The sequence below is a fragment of the Erinaceus europaeus genome, chromosome 1 (genome assembly GCF_950295315.1).
Source record: "Erinaceus europaeus chromosome 1, mEriEur2.1, whole genome shotgun sequence".
In the NCBI taxonomy this organism is placed as follows: domain Eukaryota; kingdom Metazoa; phylum Chordata; class Mammalia; order Eulipotyphla; family Erinaceidae; genus Erinaceus; species Erinaceus europaeus.
Window position 1 is genome coordinate 2,753,534 of NC_080162.1, and position 25,544 is coordinate 2,779,077.

The 25,544-nt window shown below is 54.0% G+C and overlaps 1 protein-coding gene across 3 annotated transcripts in view; it reads left to right on the top strand.

Annotated features, from left to right (window-relative positions):
- ATAD1 (ATPase family AAA domain containing 1) overlaps nucleotides 1–25,544 on the top strand; it is a 44,946-nt gene that overhangs the window by 17,294 nt on the left and 2,108 nt on the right. Inside the window, exons 1-9 of one of the 3 annotated variants that reach the window (XM_060186897.1) lie at nucleotides 3,564–3,683; nucleotides 10,246–10,421; nucleotides 12,709–12,807; nucleotides 15,839–15,959; nucleotides 16,568–16,768; nucleotides 17,051–17,157; nucleotides 20,563–20,652; nucleotides 21,757–21,807; nucleotides 23,912–24,045. In XM_060186897.1, the coding sequence (XP_060042880.1) occupies nucleotides 10,260–10,421; nucleotides 12,709–12,807; nucleotides 15,839–15,959; nucleotides 16,568–16,768; nucleotides 17,051–17,157; nucleotides 20,563–20,652; nucleotides 21,757–21,807; nucleotides 23,912–24,045 (965 nt within the window). In that variant the 5' untranslated portion in view covers nucleotides 3,564–3,683; nucleotides 10,246–10,259. Of the gene's footprint in view, nucleotides 1–3,563; nucleotides 3,684–9,358; nucleotides 9,515–10,245; nucleotides 10,422–12,708; nucleotides 12,808–15,838; nucleotides 15,960–16,567; nucleotides 16,769–17,050; nucleotides 17,158–20,562; nucleotides 20,653–21,756; nucleotides 21,808–23,911; nucleotides 24,046–25,544 lie in introns of those variants that run through there. The other 2 variants (XM_060186833.1, XM_060186767.1) reach the window with 2 other exon arrangements.

A 25,544-nucleotide genomic window follows, 5' to 3' on the forward strand; every position in this document is an offset into this window, starting at 1 on the left:
GCAGGTGGGGAGCTGGGGGCTCGAACCGGGATCCTTACGCCGGTCCCTGCGCTTTGCGCCACATGCGCTCAACCCACTGCACCACCGCCCGACCCCCTGTTGCGATTATTTTTACTGGTGGGTATGACCACCCCACAGGTCCAAAGACTTGTCATGATTTCTGTCAGTGAGCCTATCTTCCTTTGACCCCTGTCGCCGTACATCTCCAGCAGCATTCTGAGCAATAATTCAGATTGAGGGTTACACCAAAGGCCCAGTTTCTCCAATAGTGGTGACAGAGACGAGGGGGGGGGGGGGGAGAGAGAGCTTTGCTCTGAGTACTGCTGAGCCCTGGCTTCTGTTTGCACTGGACTGAATCTGGGATTGTTGGTGCCTAAGGCCTAAGAGTGTGTTGTGTGAATCAGTGGTTTGTGGCTTGTGCTTTTAATAAACACTATACTGTTATCATCATCATCCTCGTCTTCTCAAAGTTCTATCTCCCTCTCTAGCCTAGCACTTACTCTAAAGTCAGCGGCGTAGCAATTCAGTTTTGTATTACATCGGCACACACACATAGACAAGAAGACATGAATTTAAAGCAGGGGTCACAGATAGTATTCAATTCCATTCTGATTCCTTTCTGTGAATCCAATCATAGTGTTTCAAGAACCAGGCATCTGTCATTTCATCCTTATACTTTCAAATCTTAGGATTTTGTAATTTCATGGTCTTAACCTCTCTTAACAGGATTTAAAAAATTAACTAATATTCAATTGTTATCTCAGAGAAAGATAGTGTGTGAAATTTTGCCACTTAAGTGTATGAGCTTAGTGAAGTCTATCTTGCTAAACTTTATATATAGAGTGGGGGAGATAGCATAAAGGTTATGCAAACAGACTCTCATGCCTGAAGCTCTCTGATGCCGGGTCCCAGGTTCAAACCCCCACCAGCTTCGGCCAGAGCTGAACAGTGCCCTGGAAAAAAAAAAAAAAGCTATTTTTGGAAGAGAAATTTCACTGTATGCTTCTCTGTAAAAGCAGAGGGAAGCATACATCCGGACTAGACATCAGTAAACTATTGTTCTCACTGCAGTAGCACCAAGTTGTGGCAACAGTAACATTCACTAAATTCAACAACCAGGTTGCATTTTTTTTTTTTTAACCTGCTCAGTTCTGGCTGATGGTGGTGCAGAGGATTGAACCTGGGACTTTGGAGCCTCAGGCATAAGAGTCTCTTTGCATCACCCACCCTCAGGCTTCAGAATTTTCGCCACCAAAGATGACTGAAAGCAGAGAAGCAGAAAGCACCTTCCAGGAGGTTGAGTCTCAGGGTCTGTGTGCAGGAAGAGATGGTGCTCAGTGTCCCCCAGCAGCCTCTTGTGTCACATCTCCTCGCCTGGAAGCAGGAAGGGAAGAAAGGAAAGAAACTGCAGACAGCAACGCCGGTCACCAAATGTCCTCGGACTGCAGGGTTTACAGAGCAGTTCCCTGGGGGCTTCCAAGAGCTTATCTACAAGGGAAAGGCAACTGGGTGGGGTGAGGGGGGCCGTCAGATCCACCATGAGGTTAAAGGACAGACAGAAGGGGGCTGGGTGGTGGTGCAACCGCTTAAGGTATGTTATCACCCACAAGGATCCAGGTTCGAGCACCTGCTGTCCACCTGCAGGGGGGACTTGTACAAGGGGTGACACAGGTCTGCGGGTGTCTTGTCTCTCTCTCCCCTCTCAATTTCTTTTCTTTTTCTTTCTTTTTTTTTTTTGCCTCCAGGTTTATTGTCGGAGCACTACAAATCCATTGCTCCTGGAGGCTAATTTTTCCCCCTTTTGTTGCCCTTGTTGTTTATCATTTTTGTGGTTATTATTGTTGTTGTTATTGATGTCATTGTGGTTGGACAAAGGACAGAGAGAAATGGAGAGAGGAGGGGAAGACAGAGAGGGGGAGAGAAAGACAGACACCTGCAGACCTGCTTCACTGCCTGTAAAGTGACTCCCTGCAGATGGGGAGCTGGGGGCTCCAACTGGGATCCTTAGGCGTCCATCTTTGTGCTTTGCACTAACGCCCGCCCCCCTTCCTTTTTTTAAAATTAGTGATTTGATAATGATCAACAGGGTTGTAAGATCACAGGGGTACAATTCCACACAGTTGCACCCCCAGAGTTCTCTGTCCCATCCCCTCCACTGGAAGCTTCCCTGTTCTTTATCCCTCTAGGAGGATGGAACCAGGGTCATTATGGGGAGCAGAAGGTGGGAGTTCTGGCTTCTGTCATTGCTTCTCCACTGGACATGGGTGTTGGCAGGTGGATCCACACCCCCAGCCTGTCTGTCTTTCCCTAGTGGGGCAGGGCTCTGGAGAGGGGAGGCTTCAGGACATACTGGTGGGGTGTCTGCCCAGGGAGGTCAGGATGGCGTCATGGCAGCATCTGCAAGTTGGTGGCTGGAGAGTCAGGGACTCCTGGCATTCCCACTGAGACATGATGTGCCGCCACCTCTAACAGATTCCCTCTCAATTTCTCTTTCTCTGTCCTGTAGAATGGCTGCCAGGATTTGTAGTGTTGGCCCCTATAGCACTGTTGGCAACAACAGCAAAAAAGACTGATGGAATGGGGGGTGAGGGGCAGCTGCTTCGCCACGCCCTGGGCACAGGGGGGTGCACCCCTAGGTGCTCTCAGCACGCAGGAGGGGGCAGCCCCTGGATGTACCTGGCACTGGGGGGTAGTTCACAGGTGCACACGACACGGGGGAGGTGCACCTGGCACTGGGGGCGCAGTTCAAGGGTGCACACGACACGGGGGAGGTGCACCTGGCACCGGGGGCGCAGTTCACGGGTGCACACGACACGGGGGAGGTGCACCTGGCACCGGGGGCGCAGTTCACGGGTGCACACGACACGGGGGAGGTGCACCTGGCACTGGGGGGCGCAGGTCACGGGTGCACACGGCATGGGGGAGGTGCACCTGGCACTGGGGGCGCAGTTCGCGGGTGCACACGGCACGGGGGAGGTGCATCTGGCACTGGGGGCGCAGTTCACGGGTGCACACGACACGGGGGAGGTGCACCTGGCACTGAGGGCGCAGTTCGCGGGTGCACACGGCACGGGGGAGGTGCACCTGGCACTGGGGGCGCAGGTCGCGGGTGCACACGGCACGGGGGAGGTGCACCTGGCACTGGGGGCGCAGGTCGCGGGTGCACACGACACGGGGGAGGTGCACCTGGCACTGGGGGCGCAGGTCACGGGTGCACACGGCACGGGGGAGGTGCACCTGGCACCGGGGGGCGCAGGTCGCGGGTGCACACGGCACGGGGGAGGTGCACCTGGCACGGGGCGGGGTGCAGGAGCGCGCTCAGCAGCGGGAAGAGGGTTTCCAGAAACACACGTCACTTTCTGGCACTCTCCACAGAAGCAGACTCGCGGCTTCCGCGGGGAGCAGCAGCCCCACCGGCAGCGGCTTAGAGCAGCACCGAGCCGCCCCCGTCTCCGTCTCCGTCTCCGGGTGGGCGGGGCGGCGGCGCATGCGCCCTGCGAGGGGTGTGGGCCGCGCAAGCGCCCTGCGGAGGGAGCGGACTGAGCATGCGCCTCGCGGAGCGTGTGTACGGCGCCTGCGCCTGGAGACGGGGCGTCACGGCCCACCGGAAGTGTTCCCTCACTGGGCATTTCCTTCCTGTGGGGGCGGCCGCTGGGGGCTTTCCGCTGTCCGCTTCTCGCCGGGTGAGTAGCGGCTTTCTGCGCGGCGCCGCGGGGCGGCCTGAGGGTCCTGCGAGCTGGGGCGCCGCCCTCCCGGGGCCCCGGGGGCAGAGGGGGCCGCTCAGGGCGCCTCTGTCCCTCCCGCCGCGGCGCGGCCGCCCGGAAGCCGGAGGACTCGCCCCAAGGGCGTCAGGCCCTACGGGCCCCGCGGGTCGCCCCGGGGTCACGGGGTCACGGGGTCAGAGGCTGCAGGGTCAGGGGGCACCGCGGCTCCGGCGCGTGCAGGGCAGGGCAGCCTGGCCCGGAGTCACCGCCACGAAGCTCGGCCCGCAGGAGGGCTGCGCCTCGAACCCGGGTCCGTGCGCGCTCCGGCCGGTGCTCCCCTCCCCTGCAGCTGCTCCCCCTCTTCCGGCTGCCCCTCCTCTAGGTGCGCCCCCTCCTCCAGGTGCTCCCCCTCTTCAGGTGCTCCCCCTTCCAGGTGCTCCCCCTCCTCCAGGTGCTCCCCCTCCTCCAGGTGCTCCCCTCTCCTCCAGGTGCTCCCCCTCCTCTAGGTGCGCCCCCTCCAGGTGCTCCCCTCTCCTCCAGGTGCTCCCCCTCCTCCAGGTGCTCCCCCTCCAGGTGCTCCCCCTCCTCCAGGTGCTCCCCCTCCTCCAGGTGCTCCCCCTCCTCCAGGTGCTCCCCCTCCTCCAGGTGCTCCCCCTCCAGGTGCTCCCCCTCCTCCAGGTGCTCCCCCTCCTCTAGGTGCGCCCCCTCCAGGTGCTCCCCCTCCTCCAGGTGCTCCCCCTCCTCCAGGTGCTCCCCCTCTTCAGGTGCTCCCCCCTCCAGGTGCTCCCCCTCCTCCAGGTGCTCCCCCTCCTCCAGGTGCTCCCCTCTCCTCCAGGTGTTCCCCTCTCCTCCAGGTGCTCCCCCTCCTCCAGGTGCTCCCCCTCCTCCAGGTGCTCCCCCTCCTCCAGGTGCTCCCCCTCCTCTAGGTGCGCCCCCTCCTCCAGGTGCTCCCCCTCTTCAGGTGCTCCCCCTCCTCCAGGTGCTCCCCCCTCCAGGTGCTCCCCCTCCTCCAGGTGCTCCCCCTCTTCAGGTGCTCCCCCCTCCAGGTGCTCCCCCTCCTCCAGGTGCTCCCCCTCCTCCAGGTGCTCCCCCTCCTCCAGGTGCTCCCCCTCCTCCAGGTGCTCCCCCTCTTCAGGTGCTCCCCCCTCCAGGTGCTCCCCCTCCTCCAGGTGCTCCCCCTCCTCCAGGTGCTCCCCCTCCTCCAGGTGCTCCCCTCTCCTCCAGGTGCTCCCCCTCCTCCAGGTGCTCCCCCTCCTCCAGGTGCTCCCCCTCCTCCAGGTGCTCCCCCTCCTCTAGGTGCGCCCCCTCCTCCAGGTGCTCCCCCTCTTCAGGTGCTCCCCCTCCTCCAGGTGCTCCCCCCTCCAGGTGCTCCCCCTCCTCCAGGTGCTCCCCCTCCTCCAGGTGCTCCCCTCTCCTCCAGGTGCTCCCCTCTCCTCCAGGTGCTCCCCCTCCTCCAGGTACTCCCCCTCCTCCAGGTGCTCCCCCTCCTCCAGGTGCTCCCCCTCCTCCAGGTGCTCCCCCTCTCCAGGTGCTCCCCCTCCTCCAGGTGCTCCCCCTCCTCCAGGTGCTCCCCCTCCTCCAGGTGCTCCCCCTCCTCCAGGTGCTCCCCTCTCCTCCAGGTGCTCCCCCTCCTCCAGGTGCTCCCCTCTCCTCCAGGTGCTCCCCTCTCCTCCAGGTGCTCCCCCTCCTCCAGGTGCTCCCCCTCCTCCAGGTGCTCCCCCTCCTCCAGGTGCTCCCCTCTTCTCCAGGTGCTCCCCTCTTCTCCAGGTGCTCCCCCTCCTCCAGGTGCTCCCCCTCCTCCAGGTGCTCCCCCTCCTCCAGGTGCTCCCCCTCCTCCAGGTGCTCCCCCCCTTCAGGTGCTCCCCCTCCTCCAGGTGCTCCCCCTCCTCCAGATGCTCCCCCCAGGTGCTCCCCCTCTCCAGGTGCTCCCCCTCCTCCAGGTGCTCTCCCTCCTCCAGGTGCTCCCCCTCCTCCAGGTGCTCCCCCTCCTCCAGGTGCTCCCCCTCCTCCAGGTGCTCCCCCTCTTCAGGTGCTCCCCCTCCTCCAGGTGCTCCCCCCTCCAGGTGCTCCCCCTCCTCCAGGTGCTCCCCCTCCTCCAGGTGCTCCCCTCTCCTCCAGGTGCTCCCCTCTCCTCCAGGTGCTCCCCCTCCTCCAGGTGCTCCCCCTCCTCCAGGTGCTCCCCCTCCTCCAGGTGCTCCCCCTCCTCTAGGTGCGCCCCCTCCTCCAGGTGCTCCCCCTCTTCAGGTGCTCCCCCTCCTCCAGGTGCTCCCCCCCTCCAGGTGCTCCCCCTCCTCCAGGTGCTCCCCCTCCTCCAGGTGCTCCCCTCTCCTCCAGGTGCTCCCCTCTCCTCCAGGTGCTCCCCCTCCTCCAGGTACTCCCCCTCCTCCAGGTGCTCCCCCTCCTCCAGGTGCTCCCCCTCCTCAAGGTGCTCCCCCTCTCCAGGTGCTCCCCCTCCTCCAGGTGCTCCCCCTCCTCCAGGTGCTCCCCCTCCTCCAGGTGCTCCCCCTCCTCCAGGTGCTCCCCTCTTCTCCAGGTGCTCCCCCTCCTCCAGGTGCTCCCCTCTCCTCCAGGTGCTCCCCTCTCCTCCAGGTGCTCCCCCTCCTCCAGGTGCTCCCCCTCCTCCAGGTGCTCCCCCTCCTCCAGGTGCTCCCCTCTCCTCCAGGTGCTCCCCTCTCCTCCAGGTGCTCCCCCTCCTCCAGGTACTCCCCCTCCTCCAGGTGCTCCCCCTCCTCCAGGTGCTCCCCCTCCTCCAGGTGCTCCCCCTCTCCAGGTGCTCCCCCTCCTCCAGGTGCTCCCCCTCCTCCAGGTGCTCCCCCTCCTCCAGGTGCTCCCCCTCCTCCAGGTGCTCCCCTCTCCTCCAGGTGCTCCCCCTCCTCCAGGTGCTCCCCTCTCCTCCAGGTGCTCCCCTCTCCTCCAGGTGCTCCCCCTCCTCCAGGTGCTCCCCCTCCTCCAGGTGCTCCCCCTCCTCCAGGTGCTCCCCTCTTCTCCAGGTGCTCCCCCTCCTCCAGGTGCTCCCCCTCCTCCAGGTGCTCCCCCTCCTCCAGGTGCTCCCCCTCCTCCAGGTGCTCCCCCCCTTCAGGTGCTCCCCCTCCTCCAGGTGCTCCCCCTCCTCCAGATGCTCCCCCCAGGTGCTCCCCCTCTCCAGGTGCTCCCCCTCCTCCAGGTGCTCTCCCTCCTCCAGGTGCTCCCCCTCCTCCAGGTGCTCCCCCTCCTCCAGGTGCTCCCCCTCCTCCAGGTGCTCCCCCTCCTCCAGGTGCTCCCCCTCTTCAGGTGCTCCCCCTCCTCCAGGTGCTCCCCCCTCCAGGTGCTCCCCCTCCTCCAGGTGCTCCCCCTCCTCCAGGTGCTCCCCTCTCCTCCAGGTGCTCCCCTCTCCTCCAGGTGCTCCCCCTCCTCCAGGTGCTCCCCCTCCTCCAGGTGCTCCCCCTCCTCCAGGTGCTCCCCCTCCTCTAGGTGCGCCCCCTCCTCCAGGTGCTCCCCCTCTTCAGGTGCTCCCCCTCCTCCAGGTGCTCCCCCCCTCCAGGTGCTCCCCCTCCTCCAGGTGCTCCCCCTCCTCCAGGTGCTCCCCTCTCCTCCAGGTGCTCCCCTCTCCTCCAGGTGCTCCCCCTCCTCCAGGTACTCCCCCTCCTCCAGGTGCTCCCCCTCCTCCAGGTGCTCCCCCTCCTCAAGGTGCTCCCCCTCTCCAGGTGCTCCCCCTCCTCCAGGTGCTCCCCCTCCTCCAGGTGCTCCCCCTCCTCCAGGTGCTCCCCCTCCTCCAGGTGCTCCCCTCTCCTCCAGGTGCTCCCCCTCCTCCAGGTGCTCCCCTCCTCCAGGTGCTCCCCTCTCCTCCAGGTGCTCCCCCTCCTCCAGGTGCTCCCCCTCCTCCAGGTGCTCCCCCTCCTCCAGGTGCTCCCCTCTTCTCCAGGTGCTCCCCTCTTCTCCAGGTGCTCCCCCTCCTCCAGGTGCTCCCCCTCCTCCAGGTGCTCCCCCTCCTCCAGGTGCTCCCCCTCCTCCAGGTGCTCCCCCCCTTCAGGTGCTCCCCCTCCTCCAGGTGCTCCCCCTCCTCCAGATGCTCCCCCCAGGTGCTCCCCCTCTCCAGGTGCTCCCCCTCCTCCAGGTGCTCCCCCTCCTCCAGGTGCTCCCCCTCTCCAGGTGCTCCCCCTCTCCAGGTGCTCCCCTATCCAGGTGCTCCCCCTCCTCCAGGTGCTCTCCCTCCTCCAGGTGCTCTCCCTCCTCCAGGTGCTCCCCCTCTCCAGGTGCTCCCCCTCCAGATGCTCCCCCTCCAGGTGCTCCCCCTCCTCCAGGTGCTCCCCTCTCCTCCAGGTGCTCCCCCTCCAGGTGCTCCCCCTCCTCCAGGTGCTCCCCCTCTCCAGGTGCTCCCCCTCTCCAGGTGCTCCCCCTCCTCCAGGTGCTCCCCCTCCAGGTGCTCCCCCTCCAGGTGCTCCCCCTCCTCCAGGTGTTCCCCCTCCTCCAGGTGCTCCCCCTCCTCCAGGTGCTCCCCCTCTCCAGGTGCTCCCCCTCTCCAGGTGCTCCCCCTCCAGGTGCTCCCCTCTCCTCCAGGTGCTCCCCCTCCAGGTGCTCCCCCTCCTCCAGTTGCTCCCCCTCTCCAGGTGCTCCCCCTATCCAGGTGCTCCCCTATCCAGGTGCTCCCCCTCCTCCAGGTGCTCCCCCTCCTCCAGGTGCTCCCCCTCCTCCAGGTGCTCCCCTCTCCTCTAGGTGCTCCCCCTCCTCCAGGTGCTCCCCCTCTCCAGGTGCTCCCCCTCCTCCAGGTGCTCCCCCTCTCCGGGTGCTCCCCCTCCTCCAGGTGCTCCCCTCTCCTCCAGGTGCTCCCCCTCCTCCAGGTGCTCCCCTCTCCTCCAGGTGCTCCCCCTCCAGGTGCTCCCCCTCCTCCAGGTGCTCCCCCTCTCCAGGTGCTCCCCCTCTCCAGGTGCTCCCCTATCCAGGTGCTCCCCCTCCTCCAGGTGTTCTCCCTCCTCCAGGTGCTCCCCCTCTCCAGGTGCTCCCCCTCCAGATGCTCCCCCTCCAGGTGCTCCCCCTCCTCCAGGTGCTCCCCTCTCCTCCAGGTGCTCCCCCTCCAGGTGCTCCCCCTCCTACAGGTGCTCCCCCTCCTCCAGGTGCTCCCCCTCTTCCAGGTGCTCCCCCTCCAGGTGCTCCCCCTCCTCCAGGTGCTCCCCCTCCTCCAGGTGCTCCCCCTCTCCATGTGCTCCTCCAAGTGGCTCTGCTTCTCTAGGGGCTCCCCCTCCTCCAGGTGCTCCCCCTCTCCATGTGCTCCTCCAAGTGGCTCTGCTTCTCTAGGGGCTCCCACTCCTCCAGGTGCTCCTTGAGATGCTCCCCCTCTCCTGTAGGTGCTCTCCTCTAGGTGCACCCTCCTACTCCGGGTGCTCCCACTTCTCTAGGTGCTCCCCCTCTCCATGTGCTCCTCCGCCAGGTGCTCCCCCTCACCTGCAGGAAGACTTCGCTGCTGGTTAACCCCCCGCAGGTGGGGACCCGGGGGTCCTTGCACTTCTACTGGTCGCGCTTAACGAGCGTGCCACTGCCCGGCCACCGTGAAAATAAAGTTTTGTGATGACAAGATTGAGTTCCTTGAGAAAGGAGTTGTACTTGAGCCATCACTGCATGCCCGGTGTTATAGACAGGTCTTCAGGAGGTGCTGTATTGTGTGAAGTCACTCAGCTTTAGACCAAGGTTTCTCATCCACTGTTTGCTGAAATTGTGTGTTCTGAAGCGACTGGCTCTGAGTAACAGCGAAGTTGGGGACCTGGACTTCCCGTTTGGAAATCCTTGAGAGTCTGAACTCTTCTGCAGTTGTCATTTATCTGTTGGAAAGATAACTAGTAAATAAGCTAACTTTTTTTTAAAAAAAAAAAAACTATAAACGGACCATTTAAATTCTGTTCAGAAGGAGTCAAAGTCTAGTTGAGTCGATACTGTGTGGTCAGCTAGGGCCATACAGGTAGTGTAGATGGTTAATGAGATCTGAAAGTCTTCATGGAGCCGGTGAAATTGCTTTACTGAAATTACTGACTTGATTGAATGTGTTGAAAATTCTATCACTTTAGTAAAATACTTCCATTTTCTCTTGCCCCCTCTGTCTCTGTCTCTTTCTGTCTCAGAAAGTTGTCTCAGAGCAGTGAAGCCTTAGTGACGACAGAAAAACAATAAGTAAATGAGCAAAACCTGTCTCGGGAGCAAAAGCTCGCTGGGCAGGATGCATGCCTTGCTGTGCGTGTGACCCCGACTCAGGCCAGGCTTGAACCTGTCTGGAGGGGCTTCAGCGCCCGCCTGGGTGTGGCCCTCGGGGAAGGCTCTCCCTCGGGGTCTTTCTGTCACTTGGCCTAAGGGGAAGAGAGAGACTCAGGTGAGGAGCAGTGGAGTACACCTGTGTGACGACGGATGCGCTGGCTCTGCAAGAAACAAAAACAGAGTCTGCAGCAGCTTTCTTAGGGGAAGGCCCTGCCGGCCCTGACTCCGCACAGGTCCTCCTCACTTAGATTCTGCTGCCGCCAGCCAGCCAGCCAGCTTTGAGGACTGTTGTCACCTAGGGCCGTTTCTGTTGCCTTTTCAAGGTTAACGTTGAAGATGGTCCATGCCGAAGCCTTTTCTCGTCCCTTAAGTCGGAATGAAGTGGTCGGTCTGATTTTCCGCTTGACCATATTTGGCGCAGTGACGTACTTCACGATCAAATGGATGGTGGATGCGATTGACCCAACCAGGAAGCAGAAGGTCGAAGCTCAGAAACAGGTAAGATGGAGATGCCCAGCCTCAGCTTCCGCAGCTGGCTCGGGTAGCCCTGTGAACTCACCCTCCCGTAGAATTAGAAGCCAGTACGTTCTAAGGCCCTAGATGAATTTGTCGTAGTGAGTTGTTACTTTTAAATTTATTGTTTCTAAAATCATTTTTTGCTTTATAAGCAATTTACTGAATGTTCAAAAGCTATCCTTGTACCTACACAGAGCACCTTTTATCAAGGGAGATAATGCTTTACGTGCAGCCATTGAAGTGTGCCTGCAGCTTCGTTCTGTACCAGACCCCCCAAGCTTCTTCCTTCTCCCTCCCTCCCAGAGTCCTTTGCTGTGGTGCAGTGCCCCATGTCCATCCATGTCTCACTCTGTGCTCTCCTCCCTCCCAGAGTCCTTTGCTGTGGTGCAGTGCCCCATGTCCATCCATGTGTCACCCTGTGCTCTCCTCCCTCCCAGAGTCCTTTGCTGTGGTGCAGTGCCCCATGTCCATCCATGTCTCACTCTGTGCTCTCCCTCCCTCCCAGAGTCCTTTGCTGTGGTGCAGTGCCCCATGTCCATCCATGTGTCACCCTGTGCTCTCCTCCCTCCCAGAGTCCTTTGCTGTGGTGCAGTGCCCCATGTCCATCCATGTCTCACCCTGTGCTCTCCTCCCTCCCAGAGTCCTTTGCTGTGGTGCAGTGCCCCATGTCCATCCATGTGTCACTCTGTGCTCTCCTCCCTCCCAGAGTCCTTTGCTGTGGTGCAGTGCCCCATGTCCATCCATGTGTCACCCTGTGCTCTCCCTCCCTCCCAGAGTCCTTTGCTGTGGTGCAGTGCCCCATGTCCATCCCTGTCTCACCCTGTGCTCTCCTCCCTCCCAGAGTCCTTTGCTGTGGTGCAGTGCCCCATGCCCATCCATGTCTCACTCTGTGCTCTCCCTCCCTCCCAGAGTCCTTTGCTGTGGTGCAGTGCCCCATGTCCATCCATGTGTCACCCTGTGCTCTCCTCCCTCCCAGAGTCCTTTGCTGTGGTGCAGTGCCCCATGTCCATCCATGTCTCACTCTGTGCTCTCCCTCCCTCCCAGAGTCCTTTGCTGTGGTGCAGTGCCCCATGTCCATCCATGTGTCACTCTGTGCTCTCCTCCCTCCCAGAGTCCTTTGCTGTGGTGCAGTGCTCCATGTCCATCCATGTCTCACTCTGTGCTCTCCCTCCCTCCCAGGGTCCTTTGCTGTGGTGCAGTGCCCCATGTCCATCCATGTCTCACTCTGTGCTCTCCTCCCTCCCAGAGTCCTTTGCTGTGGTGCAGTGCTCCATGTCCATCCATGTCTCACTCTGTGCTCTCCTCCCTCCCAGAGTCCTTTGCTGTGGTGCAGTGCCCCATGTCCATCCATGTGTCACCCTGTGCTCTCCCTCCCTCCCAGAGTCCTTTGCTGTGGTGCAGTGCCCCATGTCCATCCATGTGCCACTCTGTGCTCTCCTCCCTCCCAGAGTCCTTTGCTGTGGTGCAGTGCTCCATGTCCATCCATGTCTCACTCTGTGCTCTCCTCCCTCCCAGAGTCCTTTGCTGTGGTGCAGTGCCCCATGTCCATCCATGTCTCACTCTGTACTCTCCCTCCCTCCCAGAGTCCTTTGCTGTGGTGCAGTACCCCATGTCCATGTTTCACTTTTTATCCCAATTCATTAACCATCGTATACTGATATTACTGTGTGAGGTGAGTGATCTGTCAATAACATGTTTAAATGTTCACTTAAAATTTGGATATGTTATTGATAAATTTTAACAGATTCCTGAGAGCTCACAAATTCATATTAAAATTAGAAAGCAAAGGGATCTCTGGTGGTTAGAGTTTGAGCTGGAGAATCAGACGCCTGAACTTCACTGAGCCTCTTTCGTCAGCTAACTTTTTACCCAAGACAAGTCGTTGAGACATGCTAAGCTCAGTTTCTGTTGCATGATGGGAAAACAGTTGCACCGGCCTTATGAGATAATTGTGAGAATTCAGTGAGTGATTCATTTGTCTATATTCTCCAGTACTTGGAATACTCAGTAAGCCTTGACTGAAGGTTTTGTTGGGTTAGTTCATAGGCCTAAGGCTACTTGTGCTCAGTTCTAAAGTTGCGTGCTTCTGGTTCTGCATCAACATAGGGTGTTTTTAATACCATTTGGTGTCCATGGGGAAGCTAAGATCAGAAGACTGAGAACATTCCTGGGAAGTTCTTGTACGTTAATTTCTGTTTATAGTTAACAGATAACTTGTGAAGCGCCGGTCTCTAAATAGCAAACTATAAAGGCTTGTTTTTTTCCTTAGGCAGAAAAGTTAATGAAGCAAATTGGTGTGAAAAATGTGAAGCTTTCGGAATATGAAATGAGCATAGCCGCTCACCTTGTAGACCCCCTCAACATGCACGTATGTACTTCTAAGCTGGCTAAGGATCGCTCCATTTTGTGTCAGGGCCCCAGAGGCCAGTCACGTGAGGTGATTCTCTAGGAATCACGTCAGGTGGTAGAGGGATTCAGGATGAAGTGTGCAGGACGTGGGCCACAGCACTCCAACAAGAGTGGGTGAAGCCGCCCAGGGAGCACCAGCCACTCCCACCGCGGGCTGTGATGTGTGGTGGCACAGGAGAGGCTGCACGTCGAAAAGGCTGGCGGAGAATCGGGGGCCGGGCCGGGGTTTTAGCTGGACTAGCCGTGTAGAACCTTCTTCTGATGGAGGACATTTTTCACCCCCAGAAGGAAGACAGATGCCTAGCACAAGCCATTCTTTGCAGAGTCTAAACAGAGCATTTATTGATTCAGGAGGCTGAGAGAAGCAGATGCTCTGTCTCGTGGGATGCACGGATGGAACTTGGGGCCTCAGAACCTCACGATTGCAGCTCCACCACTCTGTCCAGGGTGCCACCTCCCAGAACTCTGCAGGGAGTTGTTCTTATCTGGGAACTGTGAGAACTGTCCCAAGATCTGTTACAGCCAGGGGCAAGCCTTAGAATACTGTGGGTAGGGAGTCGGGCAGTGGTGCAGCGGGTTAAGTGCACGTGGCGCAAAGCGCAAGGACCGGCATAAGGATCCCAGTTCGAGCCCCCATCTCCCCACCTTCAGGGGAGTCGCTTTACAGGTGGTGAAGCAGGTCTGCAGGTGTCTTTCTCTCCCTCTCTGTGTCTTCCCTTCCTCTCTCCATTTCTCTCTGTCCTATCCAACAACAATGACATCAACAATAACGACGATAACTAAAACAATAAAACAACAAGGACAACAAGGGAATAAATAAAAATAAATCTAAAAAGCTTAAAAAACATATAATTAAAAAATTAAAAAATAAAAAGAATACTGTGGGTATTGTGTTACCTAGAGATTTGGGTATTGTGTTCCTTTTTTCCATACATATTTGTTTAGTTAAACTTGACTTTTATTACATATTCACCATTGTAGTATATAAAAACATGAGTTCATACTCTGCAGATACTGAAGATTCACTCCTAGACTACTGAAGTAGATATCTCAAGAAAGCAATGCAAAAAGCTAGTGCAATATAACAAATCATATTAAAGAGTCTTAGTGCAAGTAAGAGTCATGTTTATACTGTAGTCTGTGGTGCACTAGTCTTATGCCTTAAAACATGTACATACCACAGATGTTTTAAAACTAGCCCCAAAATGCTTGTTGTTATCTGTGCCTTCAGTGGATTATAAGCTTTTTGCTAATATGAAAAGCAGTCATGTGCAGTAGAGTGACAGTCAGTTGGAGAACGTCTGAACTGCCTCGAGTCACGGATATGTGACTGAGTTTAAATCTAGACTGTCGCCACAGGGGTATCTGTTGTACATCACAAGATTTTGAATGCCAGTTTTTTTCCCAATTCATAGTTTTGGTAAATCATTTCCTCTTTCAGTATTCTTTTTATTTTTTAATTTTTTAGTTACATTACTCGAGTACTAAAAGCAACTATTTTGCTTTTAGTACTCGAGTAATGTAATTTCAGAGTGGGTGGGGAGGTAGCATAATGGTCATGTAAAAAGATTTTCATCCCTGGGGCTCTGAGGCCCCAGGTTTAATCCCCAGCACCACCATAAGCCAGAGCTGCACAGGCCTCTGGTCTCTCACTGTTTTTTGTTCACTATGTGTTTCTCCTTAAACAAAACACTCAAATGAGTAAACACACAGGGCAATGTAATTTCTAGACTCAGATTCTGTGACTATAAGGGGAATGAAGAAATGGAATAAAATGTAACACTTTCACCAATCCAGAAAGAACAATATACAGTGTTACTGTTGTTTGCACTGAGACTTAAGCGACTTCACAATTAACCTCCATTTGGATTCAGTTTATAAATTTACAATGATTTTTTTAATCTCGTATGTTTGCTTTTTGTTGTAGCTATGTTCCAAATGGTGAACTTTTTAGATGTAGTTGGGATTTTTTTTTTTTTTTTAGCTTACATATATGTAGAGTCCATTAAAGTTGGCTTTGAGCCTAAAGCAAAGCCCTGTTTCTGAGGGCCAGCACAAGAGCACTTTGACCTGCCAGAGGACCCTGGGTGCAGCCCCAGACCCTGCGTGGATCATGCAGAGGGGAGCTTTGAGAGTGGTCCAGTGGTGCTGTGCTGCTTCTCTGTCTCTCTCTTCCTCCCCCTTTGCCTTTCATCGTCTATCTGGAAAAGAAAAAAAAAAAATTAGTCCCCCAGGAGTGGTAGAATAGATGTTCATATTATGTACTCATCTGTGCATGATTGTCAGAGATTGTCGCTTGGGGAGAATTATTTGGAATAGTGTGAGGAAGTGCAACACCATAACACTGCTGGGCCATTGTTTTTTCTTGATTGTAAATAATAACTGAGTTTTATATAAAACACTTTCATCAGAACGTTTCAACATATCATGCTTTTTATTTATTTATTTTTAATCTTTTTTAATTTAATTTTTTTTTGAGAGAGATGCAGATAGACAGAAACACCAGAGCACTGCTCAGCTCTGGCTTATGGTGGTGCAGGGGATTGAACCTGGGACTTTGGAGCTTCAGACATGAGCGTCTGTTTGCATAACCATTATGCTATCTCCCCTGCCCCATGTTGTTGTTTTTTTTTTTTATTTCTTTATTGAGGGATTAATGTTTTACAGTTGACAGTAAATACAATAGTTTGTACATGCATAACATTTCTCAGCTTTCCACATAACAATACAACCCCCACTAGGTCCTCTGTCATCCTTTTCCAGGACCTGACCTCTCCCTCTCTCTTGGCCATTTGTGATGGTCTGTTTGTTTTTGTCCTTGTTACATGTAGTAGCATTTGGCTACATGACATAACCCGGCACCTCAAGCATGTAAGACATGTGTCCTGTTGTTAAGTTACCTCCTTGGACTGGAGGAGTAAGGGGCTTTAGCTTACTGTTTAATGTAAACGAGGCTGAGTGTAATTCATGCTGATCTGTCCTTGTACTAGGTTACTTGGAGTGATATAGCAGGTTTGGATGATGTCATTACTGATCTAAAAGACACTGTTATCTTACCTATTAAAAAGAAGCACTTATTTGAAAATTCCAGGCTTCTGCAGCCTCCAAAAGGTATGAGAAAAGTTGATATGTTTTTGTTTTTTTGACTATCAGAGCACCGGTTAGCTCTGTATTGGTGGATGTCAGAATGATAGTCTTCAGTATGCTGAGCTCTAGAGGTGTTCACTGAAGAGGAGACACAAGGGCAGTGCAGTTAGAATGCGATGTCTTTCTCTCATAGAAGGGCCAGCGAAAACAGAAGCTTACGCAGGGAGATGCTGGAGTGGGGCAGGACGAGTCGGCCAGCTACAGGGCCAGCGAAAACAGAAGCTTACGCAGGGGGACGCTGGGGTGGGGCAGGACGAGTCAGCCAGCTACAGGGTCAGTGAAAACAGAAGCTTATGCAGGGGGACGCTGGAGTGGGGCAGCATGAGTCGGCCAGCTACAGGGTCAGTGAAAACAGAAGCTTACGCAGGGGGACGCTGGAGTGGGGCAGGACGAGTCGGCCAGCTACAGGGCCAGCGAAAACAGAAGCTTACGCAGGGGGACGCTGGAGTGGGGCAGGATGAGTCGGCCAGCTACAGGGTCAGTGAAAACAGAAGCTTACGCAGGGGGACGCTGGAGTGGGGCAGGACGAGTCGGTCAACTACCATAAGCGACGAAATCCCATTCCCCTCTAGGTGTTCTTCTCTATGGCCCTCCGGGCTGCGGTAAGACATTGATCGCCAAGGCCACGGCCAAAGAAGCCGGCTGTCGATTCATCAACCTTCAGCCCTCCACGCTGACTGACAAGTGGTACGGGGAATCTCAGAAGCTGGCGGCCGCCGTTTTCTCTCTTGCGGTCAAGCTGCAGCCCTCCATCATCTTTATAGATGAAATAGGTACGCGGGCTTTCTTGCAGAGCATTTTAAGATCTTAAGGGTGTTGTTGAGAGGGCCGGATTTCATTTCATCAGACAGTGCCAATTTTGCCTTTTTAATATATATCTATATATTTCATTTAAGCAGCAGTGCTTTGTTCTGGCTTATCCTGTGGAGAGACACATTTGAGCCCTCCCCTCTTAATTTTTCATAAGGTTGGTCAGCTTCTGGGTTAAACGGTCTGCAGCCCCATGAAGAGTAAGCACTTTGTCACTTCTAAGGGTAAGGGCCGTTTCCTTCCAGATTCCTTCCTGCGGAACCGCTCCAGTTCCGATCATGAAGCTACAGCCATGATGAAAGCTCAGTTCATGAGTCTGTGGGATGGACTGGATACCGATCACAGCTGCCAGGTATTCCGGAGGGTGGGCTTTGTAGGAAGTGTGTCGGACCACTAATTAGGTTTGGGTTTTTTTTATGCTTATAAATTCTAGAGATCTGGAAGAATCTGATTTGTATACGTTTTAATTCATCTTTAGGGCTCCGTGTTTTATATGATACTAGGCAACCTGCTATGTCCCTTAAGCAAATGGAACAGGAGAAGAAAACCACAATAAAGCCTTTTTCTGTTGGAGTTCTTAGAACCGTTATCCCTGGGGGCTGGGCTACTGGTAGCTCAGCGGGTTAAGTGCACATGGCACGAAGTGCAAGGACCTGAGAGTAAGGATCCCCGTTCGAACCCCCAGCTCCCCACCTGCAGGGAGGTCGCTTCACAGGCGGTGAAGCAGGTCTGCAGGTGTCTATATCTTTCTCTCCCCATCTCTGTCTTCCCCTCCTCTGTCCATTTCTCTCTTGTCTTATCCAACAACAATGACAGCAGTAACAGTAATAACAAGGGCAGCAAAAGGGAAAAAATAGTCTCCAGGAACAGTAGATCGTAGTGCAAGAACCAAGTCCCAGAGATAACCTTGGAGACAGAAATGAGAACTGTTACACCAAGGAAGAAGGAGTGACCAGTGACGGCATTCTCGTGTTTCCTTTGACGCTTGCCGCCAGGCCATGCCATCTTGACTCCCCATGCTCACTTCTCTTTCAGAAAGATTTATTTGTTAATGCGAGAGAGAACCGGCCATACTGTCCCTCTGGAACACAGGGTGCTGGGGCCATGCATGAGGACCTGGGTTCAGGCCCTTGACCTCCACATAAGAGCAGCAGACAGGGGAAGCTTCACGAGCAGTGAAGCATGACTGGTGCCTCTCGTCTTCCTCTCTTTGTCTCTCACCTTTATATTTCACCCTCTGTCACCTTTTCCGTCACCTTTCACTTCTGGGGGAAAATTCTCCAGAAGTGGTGGAACTGTTGCGGACATGGAGTCCCAGAAAAAAGCTGGAGGCAAACACGTGTTCTAGAGTTAGATTTTAGATCATTGTAGAAATCTGGTGAACGTTGGTTAGGATCTGAGAAAGTCTAGTTTTGGAGAGCAGGCTTGCGTTTTAAAGTTGGACTGCTTCAAGTGTCATTAGCACCAGAAGTCACCAGCCGTACTGATAGTGCCGTGAGGTGGCGTGCAGTCCGGGGCAGACTGCACAGCTGTTACGTTGTCAGAACCCTGATGTGAGCCAAATGATAAGTTCTGTTCAGGTACAGTTAAAAGCTGCCACGTAAATGACTTTGAGCTCAGATGGAGCCACTGCGCAGCTAGGTGTTTCATAGTGCGAGCTTGCGGAGAAGTCTGTCTGACTGGGTGTTCCATAGTACGGGCTTGCGGAGAAGTCTGTCTGTCTGACTGGGTATTCCGTGGTGTGAGCTTGCGGAGAAGTCTGTCTGTCTGACTGGGTATTCCGTGGTGTGAGCTTGTGGAGGAGTCTGTCTGTCTGACTGGGTGTTCCATAGTGCGGGCTTGTGGAGAAGTCTGTCTGTCTTGACTAGGTATTCCACAGTGTGGGCTTGTGGAGAAGTCTGTGTCTGACTAGGTATTCCGTAGTGCGGGTTTGCGGAGAAGTCTGTCTGTCTGACTGGGTGTTCCATAGTGCGGGCTTGCGGAGGAGTCTGTCTGTCTGACTGGGTGTTCCATAGTGCGGGCTTGCGGAGAAGTCTGTCTGTCTGACTGGGTGTTCCATAGTACGGGCTTGCGGAGAAGTCTCTCTGTCTGACTGGGTATTCCGTGGTGTGAGCTTGCGGAGGAGTCTGTCTGTCTGACTGGGTATTCCGTGGTGTGAGCTTGTGGAGGAGTCTGTCTGTCTGACTGGGTGTTCCATAGTGCGGGCTTGCGGAGAAGTCTGTCTGACTGACTGGGTGTTCCATAGTGCGGACTTGCGGAGAAGTCTGTCTGGCTGACTGGGTGTTCCATAGTGCAAGCTTGCGGAGGAGTCTGTCTGTCTGACTGGGTGTTCCATAGTGTGGGCTTGCGGAGAAGTCTGTCTGACTGACTGGGTGTTCCATAGTGCGGGCTTGCAGAGAAGTCTGTCTGTCTGACTGGGTGTTCCATAGTGCGGGTTTGCGGAGGAGTCTGTCTGAGTGACTGGGTGTTCCATAGTGCAAGCTTGCGGAGGAGTCTGTCTGTCTGACTGGGTATTTCATGGTGTGAGCTTGCGGAGAAGTCTGTCTGTCTGACTGGGTGTTCCATAGTGCGGGCTTGCAGAGGAGTCTGTCTGTCTGACTGGGTATTTCGTGGTGCGGGCTTGTGGAGGAGTCTGTCTGTCTGACTGGGTATTTCGTGGTGCGGGCTTGCGGAGGAGTCTGTCTGTCTGACTGGGTGTTCCATAGTGCGGGCTTGCGGAGGAGTCTGTCTGTCTGACTGGGTGTTCCATAGTGAGAGCTTGCGGAGAAGTCTGTCTGTCTGACTGGGTGTTCCATAGTGCGGACTTGCGGAGGAGTCTGTCTGACTGACTGGGTGTTTCATAGTGAGAGCTTGCGGAGGAGTCTGTCTGTCTGACTGGGTGTTCCACAGTGCGGGCTTGCGGAGAAGTCTGTCTGTCTTGACTAGGTATTCCATAGTGCGGGCTTGCGGAGAAGTCTGTCTGTCTGACTGGGTATTCCGTAGTGCGGGTTTGCGGAGAAGTCTGTCTGTCTGACTAGGTGTTCCATAGTGCGGGTTTGCGGAGAAGTCTGTCTGTCTGACTGGGTATTTCGTGGTGCGAGCTTGCGGAGAAGTCTGTCTGACTGACTGGGTGTTCCATAGTGCGGGCTTGCGGAGGAGTCTGTCTGTCTGACTGGGTGTTCCATAGTGCGGGCTTGCGGAGGAGTCTGTCTGTCTGACTGGGTGTTCCATAGTGAGAGCTTGTGGAGGAGTCTGTCTGTCTGACTGGGTGTTCCATAGTCCGGGCTTGCGGAGTAGTCTCTGTCTGACTGGGTGTTCCATAGTGCGGGCTTGCGGAGAAGTCTGTCTGTCTGACTGGGTGTTCCATAGTGCGGGCTTGCGGAGAAGTCTGTCTGTCTGACTAGGTATTCCGTTGTGCGGGCTTGCGGAGAAGTCTGTCTGTCTTGACTAGGTATTCCATAGTGCGGCTTGTGGAGAAGTCTGTCTGTCTGATTAGGTATTCCGTAGTGCTGGTTTGCGGAGAAGTCTGTCTGTCTGACTGGGTCTTCCGTAGTGTGGGCTTGTGGAGAAGTCTGTCTGAGTCCCACCAGCCTCTGCATTGAGGTCTGTGTAGGTGAGATTTCAGTCCAGGAGTGTGCGCGCTGATGTCGCCTTTCGGTGTCCTTGGTGTTCTGTGTCTTCTGGGTCCTGGGACAGTAGCCTCGCAGAAGCATAAGACAGGCGTCATTGGCAGACTCACTACATTGTGGCTTTGTTTTCCTCCACCTCGACTGTCCAGGTGATAGTGATGGGAGCAACCAATCGCCCTCAGGACCTGGACTCTGCTATCATGAGGAGAATGCCCACGAGGTTCCACATCAACCAGCCGGTGGGTGCTTTTGAGTCATCCAATAAGTGTCTACCCTTCTGCAGGGAGGGAGGAGTATAGCACAGGGCCCCCAAACTCCCGCTCCGCCATTCTCGCTTCCCCGTTTTCCTAGTCACTTCATTTCTTCAGCGCTGTTTGCTTTCGGCTATTTAAGTGCCTCCGATTTGCTTAGCTACTTCAGTGACATTCAGTAGTCTGTAATGAGTAAGACAGTCTTACAGTTTGAGTTTAACATAAGCTGAAATAAAAAATAAATTACATGAAGTAGTAGGTAGTACAGACGGGCGCTTGCACTGTGTCTCCCGGCACGGCCGGCTGTGCGGCCCTTCCTCACTGTGGCTGCTGGTGCCCTCACTGCCTCAGTCCTGAGCCTTTGTCCCCTTAACTGGGAGCTCAAGACCCAGAGCCAGTTCTCTGTAGCTTTTCTGTGTCTTGGGGCTTTGTTTCTCAGGGAGCAGAGGACAGACGCTCCTGCTCAGCCACCTTGAGCCTGTCCTTTCCTGTCTCTACTGGGTTTTATGACAGCATTTTGTGACAGGAAGTGTCATTTCCTAGAGTTGATGGCTGTGTCCTGTCTACAACTGCTACGATTGTCTTTGCTAACAGCTTCGACCTCTGGCTCCTGAGGCTGTAGCCACACTGCTACAGTCATTTCTGTTAACTTGAGGTAACACTCCAGTTTGAGACAGAACACCTTAACTAAGCTTACCGAGCATTAGTGCACACCAGACTCCAGCTGGCTTGTGGACAGTTCCTGGTCCTCTTCAGGTCTCTGCAAGATGTTGAGTGTGTTCACAAGTTCCCTAAAGTCTTCCAGCATTTAAGGGAAAGACATCAACAGTCATAGGTGAGTGAGTGACTTACTCACTGAAGAAACATAGGGGTATAGGATATCTCAGACATGCTAGACACTTGAGATTATTCAGAATTGGGAGAACCGTAAGTCAGCGGACCTGGCTATCCCCCAGGGTGTTGCTAATGTGCCTGCGTCAGAGTTACTTTTCTGTAGGGACTTCCAGGTGATTTACAAGGTTAAGAAGGATTAGGAAGCTTTTATTCTTTCTTTTTTTTTTTTTATGCTAACTGAAGCTTTTTTGGTTTTAGGCTCTAAAGCAAAGAGAAGCAATCCTGAAACTCATCTTGAAAAACGAAAACGTGAGTAGATTCTAATTTCCCTGCCTTATAGATATGCCATAAAGTAATCTGAGAAGTGGCACAATTTAAACTAATTGAAATTTAATATGTTCTTTAAAAGTTATGGTTTTTTTTCCTCCAGACTAAAATCCTCTAATATTTTCTGACTGTTGATGACATACACACATTATGATGTGACTTATTTGACAGGCTTGAATGTCTGAGTCATAGGTTCCTCTCTGATCACTCTCCCTCTTCTCCTCTGAGTTCATTTGTTGAAAAGAACAGGTGTTCATAGTCGCAGCTATTTTCTGATTTCACAGAAACTGGTGTTTACCTTAACGTTGGTAGCTGGGCGAGGGGACTGCATGAGTGAGAGAGGTTCAGGATGGCAGGGTGCAAGAGGGCCACTTGTGTATAGGGTCACGCTCCCCACTAGTGGAGTGTGGTGTCTGCTTGTCCTTTGTGGCTTTGCCTTTCACAAGGAAATCTTTGCTGTACTGGCTGGTTATGCAAACAGTGCAGAACGAACCCCGTTTTCTGTTCGTTTTTCCAGGTGGATACACAGTGTTGCAATGCCACTTACTAAGTCAGTTGTCTTTTCCTCACTGAGGAAGTCGTTATTACAGAAGCCATTTTCACATATACTGGCTGTTGGCTGGACTGTCTTCAGGCCGTTGGCTCTTGTGTGTCTGTCCACCAGCACCACCTTGATCAAATGTCAGTGGCTTAGGATTAGACAATTCTTACTCTCCAGTTAAAAGTTTCCTGGTTAATTTCCCAGGAATTTTTTTAATTCACTTGTTTTATGCAAGGTTTATTTATTTATTTATTTATTTTCATTAGAGGGATCAGGAGATAGTTCAGCTGACAGGGTTTGTACCTTGCCATGTTATGGCCCTAGGCATCACATGGGAAGACCGCAGCACTGAGGGAAGCTCCATAAATGACAGAGGAGTGCTGTAGCCTCCTTTCCTGATTCTCTTCATCTTAAATAAAAATAATGAAGAAAGGGGGGGCTCATTCTAGGAGCTTTCACAGGTGGTAGAGCAGTGCTAGAGGTTCCGCCCCCATTTCCACTCTGCTCCCTCCCCCTCTGTCTCTGTGGGGGGCAGAAGTTTGGCCACCAGGTGTGGTCCAGGTACCAGTCCTGGCAATAACCCCCGTGGCAAAAAAGAATTGAATATACCAGGTCTTAGAAGTATCAAGTTGAGCATTTTATTTGAGACTTTTAAATAAAGGATAATGATGAAAATTAAGTTTTCAAGTTTAAGCTTTTATAGTTAGACTTCCTGAAGGTTAAGCTTGTGTGTGTGTGTATGTGTGTGTGTGTGTGTGTGTGTGTGTGAGTGTGTGTGTGAGTTTGTGTGAGTGTGTGTGAGTGAATGTGTGTATATGAATGTGTGTGAGGATGTGTGAGTGTGTGAATGTGAGTGTGTATGTGTTGTGTGAATGTGTGTGTGTGTATGAGTTTGTGTGTGTGTGAGTGAATGTGTGTATATGTATGTATGTGAGGATGTGTGAGTGTGTGTGAGTGTGTGAGAATGTGAGTGTGGATGTGTGTGTATGTGTGGATGTGTATGTGTTGTGTGAGTGTGTGAGAATGTGTGTGTGTGAGTGGTGTGTATGTATATGTGTGAGTGTATGTGTATGTATGTGTGTTTGTGTGTATATGTATGTGTGAGTGTTGTGTGTGTGTATGAGTTTGTGAGTGACTGTGTGAGTGAATGTGTGTGTATGAATGTGTGTGTGTGTGAGGATGTGTGTGAGTGTATGTATGTGTTGTGTGTGTGTGTGAGTGAATGTGTGAGAGTGTGTGTGTGAATGTGTGCGTGTGTGGTATAGGGGACAAGCCTCATGCATGCTCCTTACCACTCAGCTGCCTCTTCAGCCTACATGCTTTTACACTTTATATTTTCAGAGGAAGATAGGGGTGGGGTGGGGGTGAGAGTAGGGACCAGACCCAGGGCTGTCACACATGGAGGCTTCTGCTCATACTGAGTTCCTTCCCGGCCTAAAGAGACTTAGAATCTGTTCTGATGTGTTTGCATAGGTCCTTTGCGGTGATGTATATGTGTGTGTGTGTGTGTGTGTGTGTGTATATACTTTTTTTTTTACATTGAAGGTGGATAGACACGTGGACCTACTAGAAGTTGCCCAGGAAACTGACGGTTTTTCAGGAAGTGACCTAAAGGAGATGTGCCGAGACGCCGCCCTCCTGTGTGTGAGGGAGTATGTCAACTCCGCACCGGAAGAGAGGTGTGTGCGGTGGGGGAGTGCGCGGGGATGAGTGGGGTGCTGTGGAGGGGTGTCTGACGTGGCCAGGAGTCAGAGCTGAAGTCTGTTGGCGAAGCTGGCAGCTGGGCCACAGAAAGCCCCCAGATGCTCAGGCTTCCCAATTCTGCACCTAAAATTTTGCATTTATGTGGAAATGAATGCCTCGTCTTCTAGACAGTGTGTGTAAATGTTGGAAGAGGGTAGTTAGAGAAGACCGACTCTTCACTACTGTGTTGACCGAAGAAAAGCCACTTGTGGGCCCCGGGTTCAAGGCCCTGCTCCCCACCTGCAGGGGGGGAGCTTCACGAGTGGTGTAGCAGGGCTGCAGGTGTCTTTCTTTTTCCCCCTCTCTTCTTTACCCCTCTCAATTTCTATCTATACTGTAAATTAAAAAAAAATTGTCACTGCTTTAAACTTCATCTGAAACCAGTTTCAAAGTATAATGGGCTTGAGAAACCAATTTTGTCTCAACCCTATTTTAACAGAACTACTAGTGAACTGGGATGTCAGCCCCTTCAAGAAGTTTCTGCCAGAGGCCACTCAGCTTAGCCTGTCTAACCCTGCTTGTCTTCCTTCCTTTTTTATTAATTCTTATTTATATGGCAAAACCATAGGATAAGAGGGGTACAAATCCACACAGTTCCCACCCCCCGAACTCCATATCCCCTCCCCTCCCCTCATAGCCTTTCTGTTCTTTATTCCTCTGGGAGTATGGACCCAGTGACCCTGCTTTTCTGAGTCCAGGCCCAGACAGCCCGACGGCGACTCGGGATTTCTAGCCGGCCAGTACCTACTAGGCTGCTTGTGTTGAGTGAGCTCTCCAGCTGTGGCCCTTCAGTCCTCGGCAGCTTCTGCTCCAGTTTGCTGCAGCGTGTGCACATGTCTGCATGGAAAGACACAGAAGGCCGACCGTAGAGCCCACCTGCTAGTCAGTTCCGCACGCACCCTTAGGGTCACTCTGCTGGCCTGATGGCGGATGACCCAGCTTGGGGATGCTGGTAACCTCTGCACACAAGAATCCACCCAGGAAGTTTATATTCTAGTATGTGAGGCTAAGGGGGGAACAAACAACCTATAAATACTTTTAAGTTTTAATTGTTCATTATTTTCTTAATGTTTGATTTATTTCAGTGAGAGAGAGAGAGATAGAGACCAGAGCACAGTTTAACTCTGGCTTATAGTGGTGCTGGGGACTGAACCTGGGGCCTGGAAGTCTCGGGCACGGGAGTCTTTTTGCATAACCGTTATGCTATCTCCCCAGTCCTGCCAGTCAATTTTGCATAAGTGCATTGTAGTCATCACAAAAGCCCTATTTTTCCCGTGGTCCTCGAGCCCTGGAGCTGATGTACTTCAGAATAAAAATGCAGCCGCTAGATCCTTTGAGCGCCGCAGCCTCTCCCCAGCCAGCCTTTCCTTTTTATAGATAACTGCTTTCTCATCACCAAGGGAGTCGGGCTCACATTAGCTGATGTTTTCCTTTT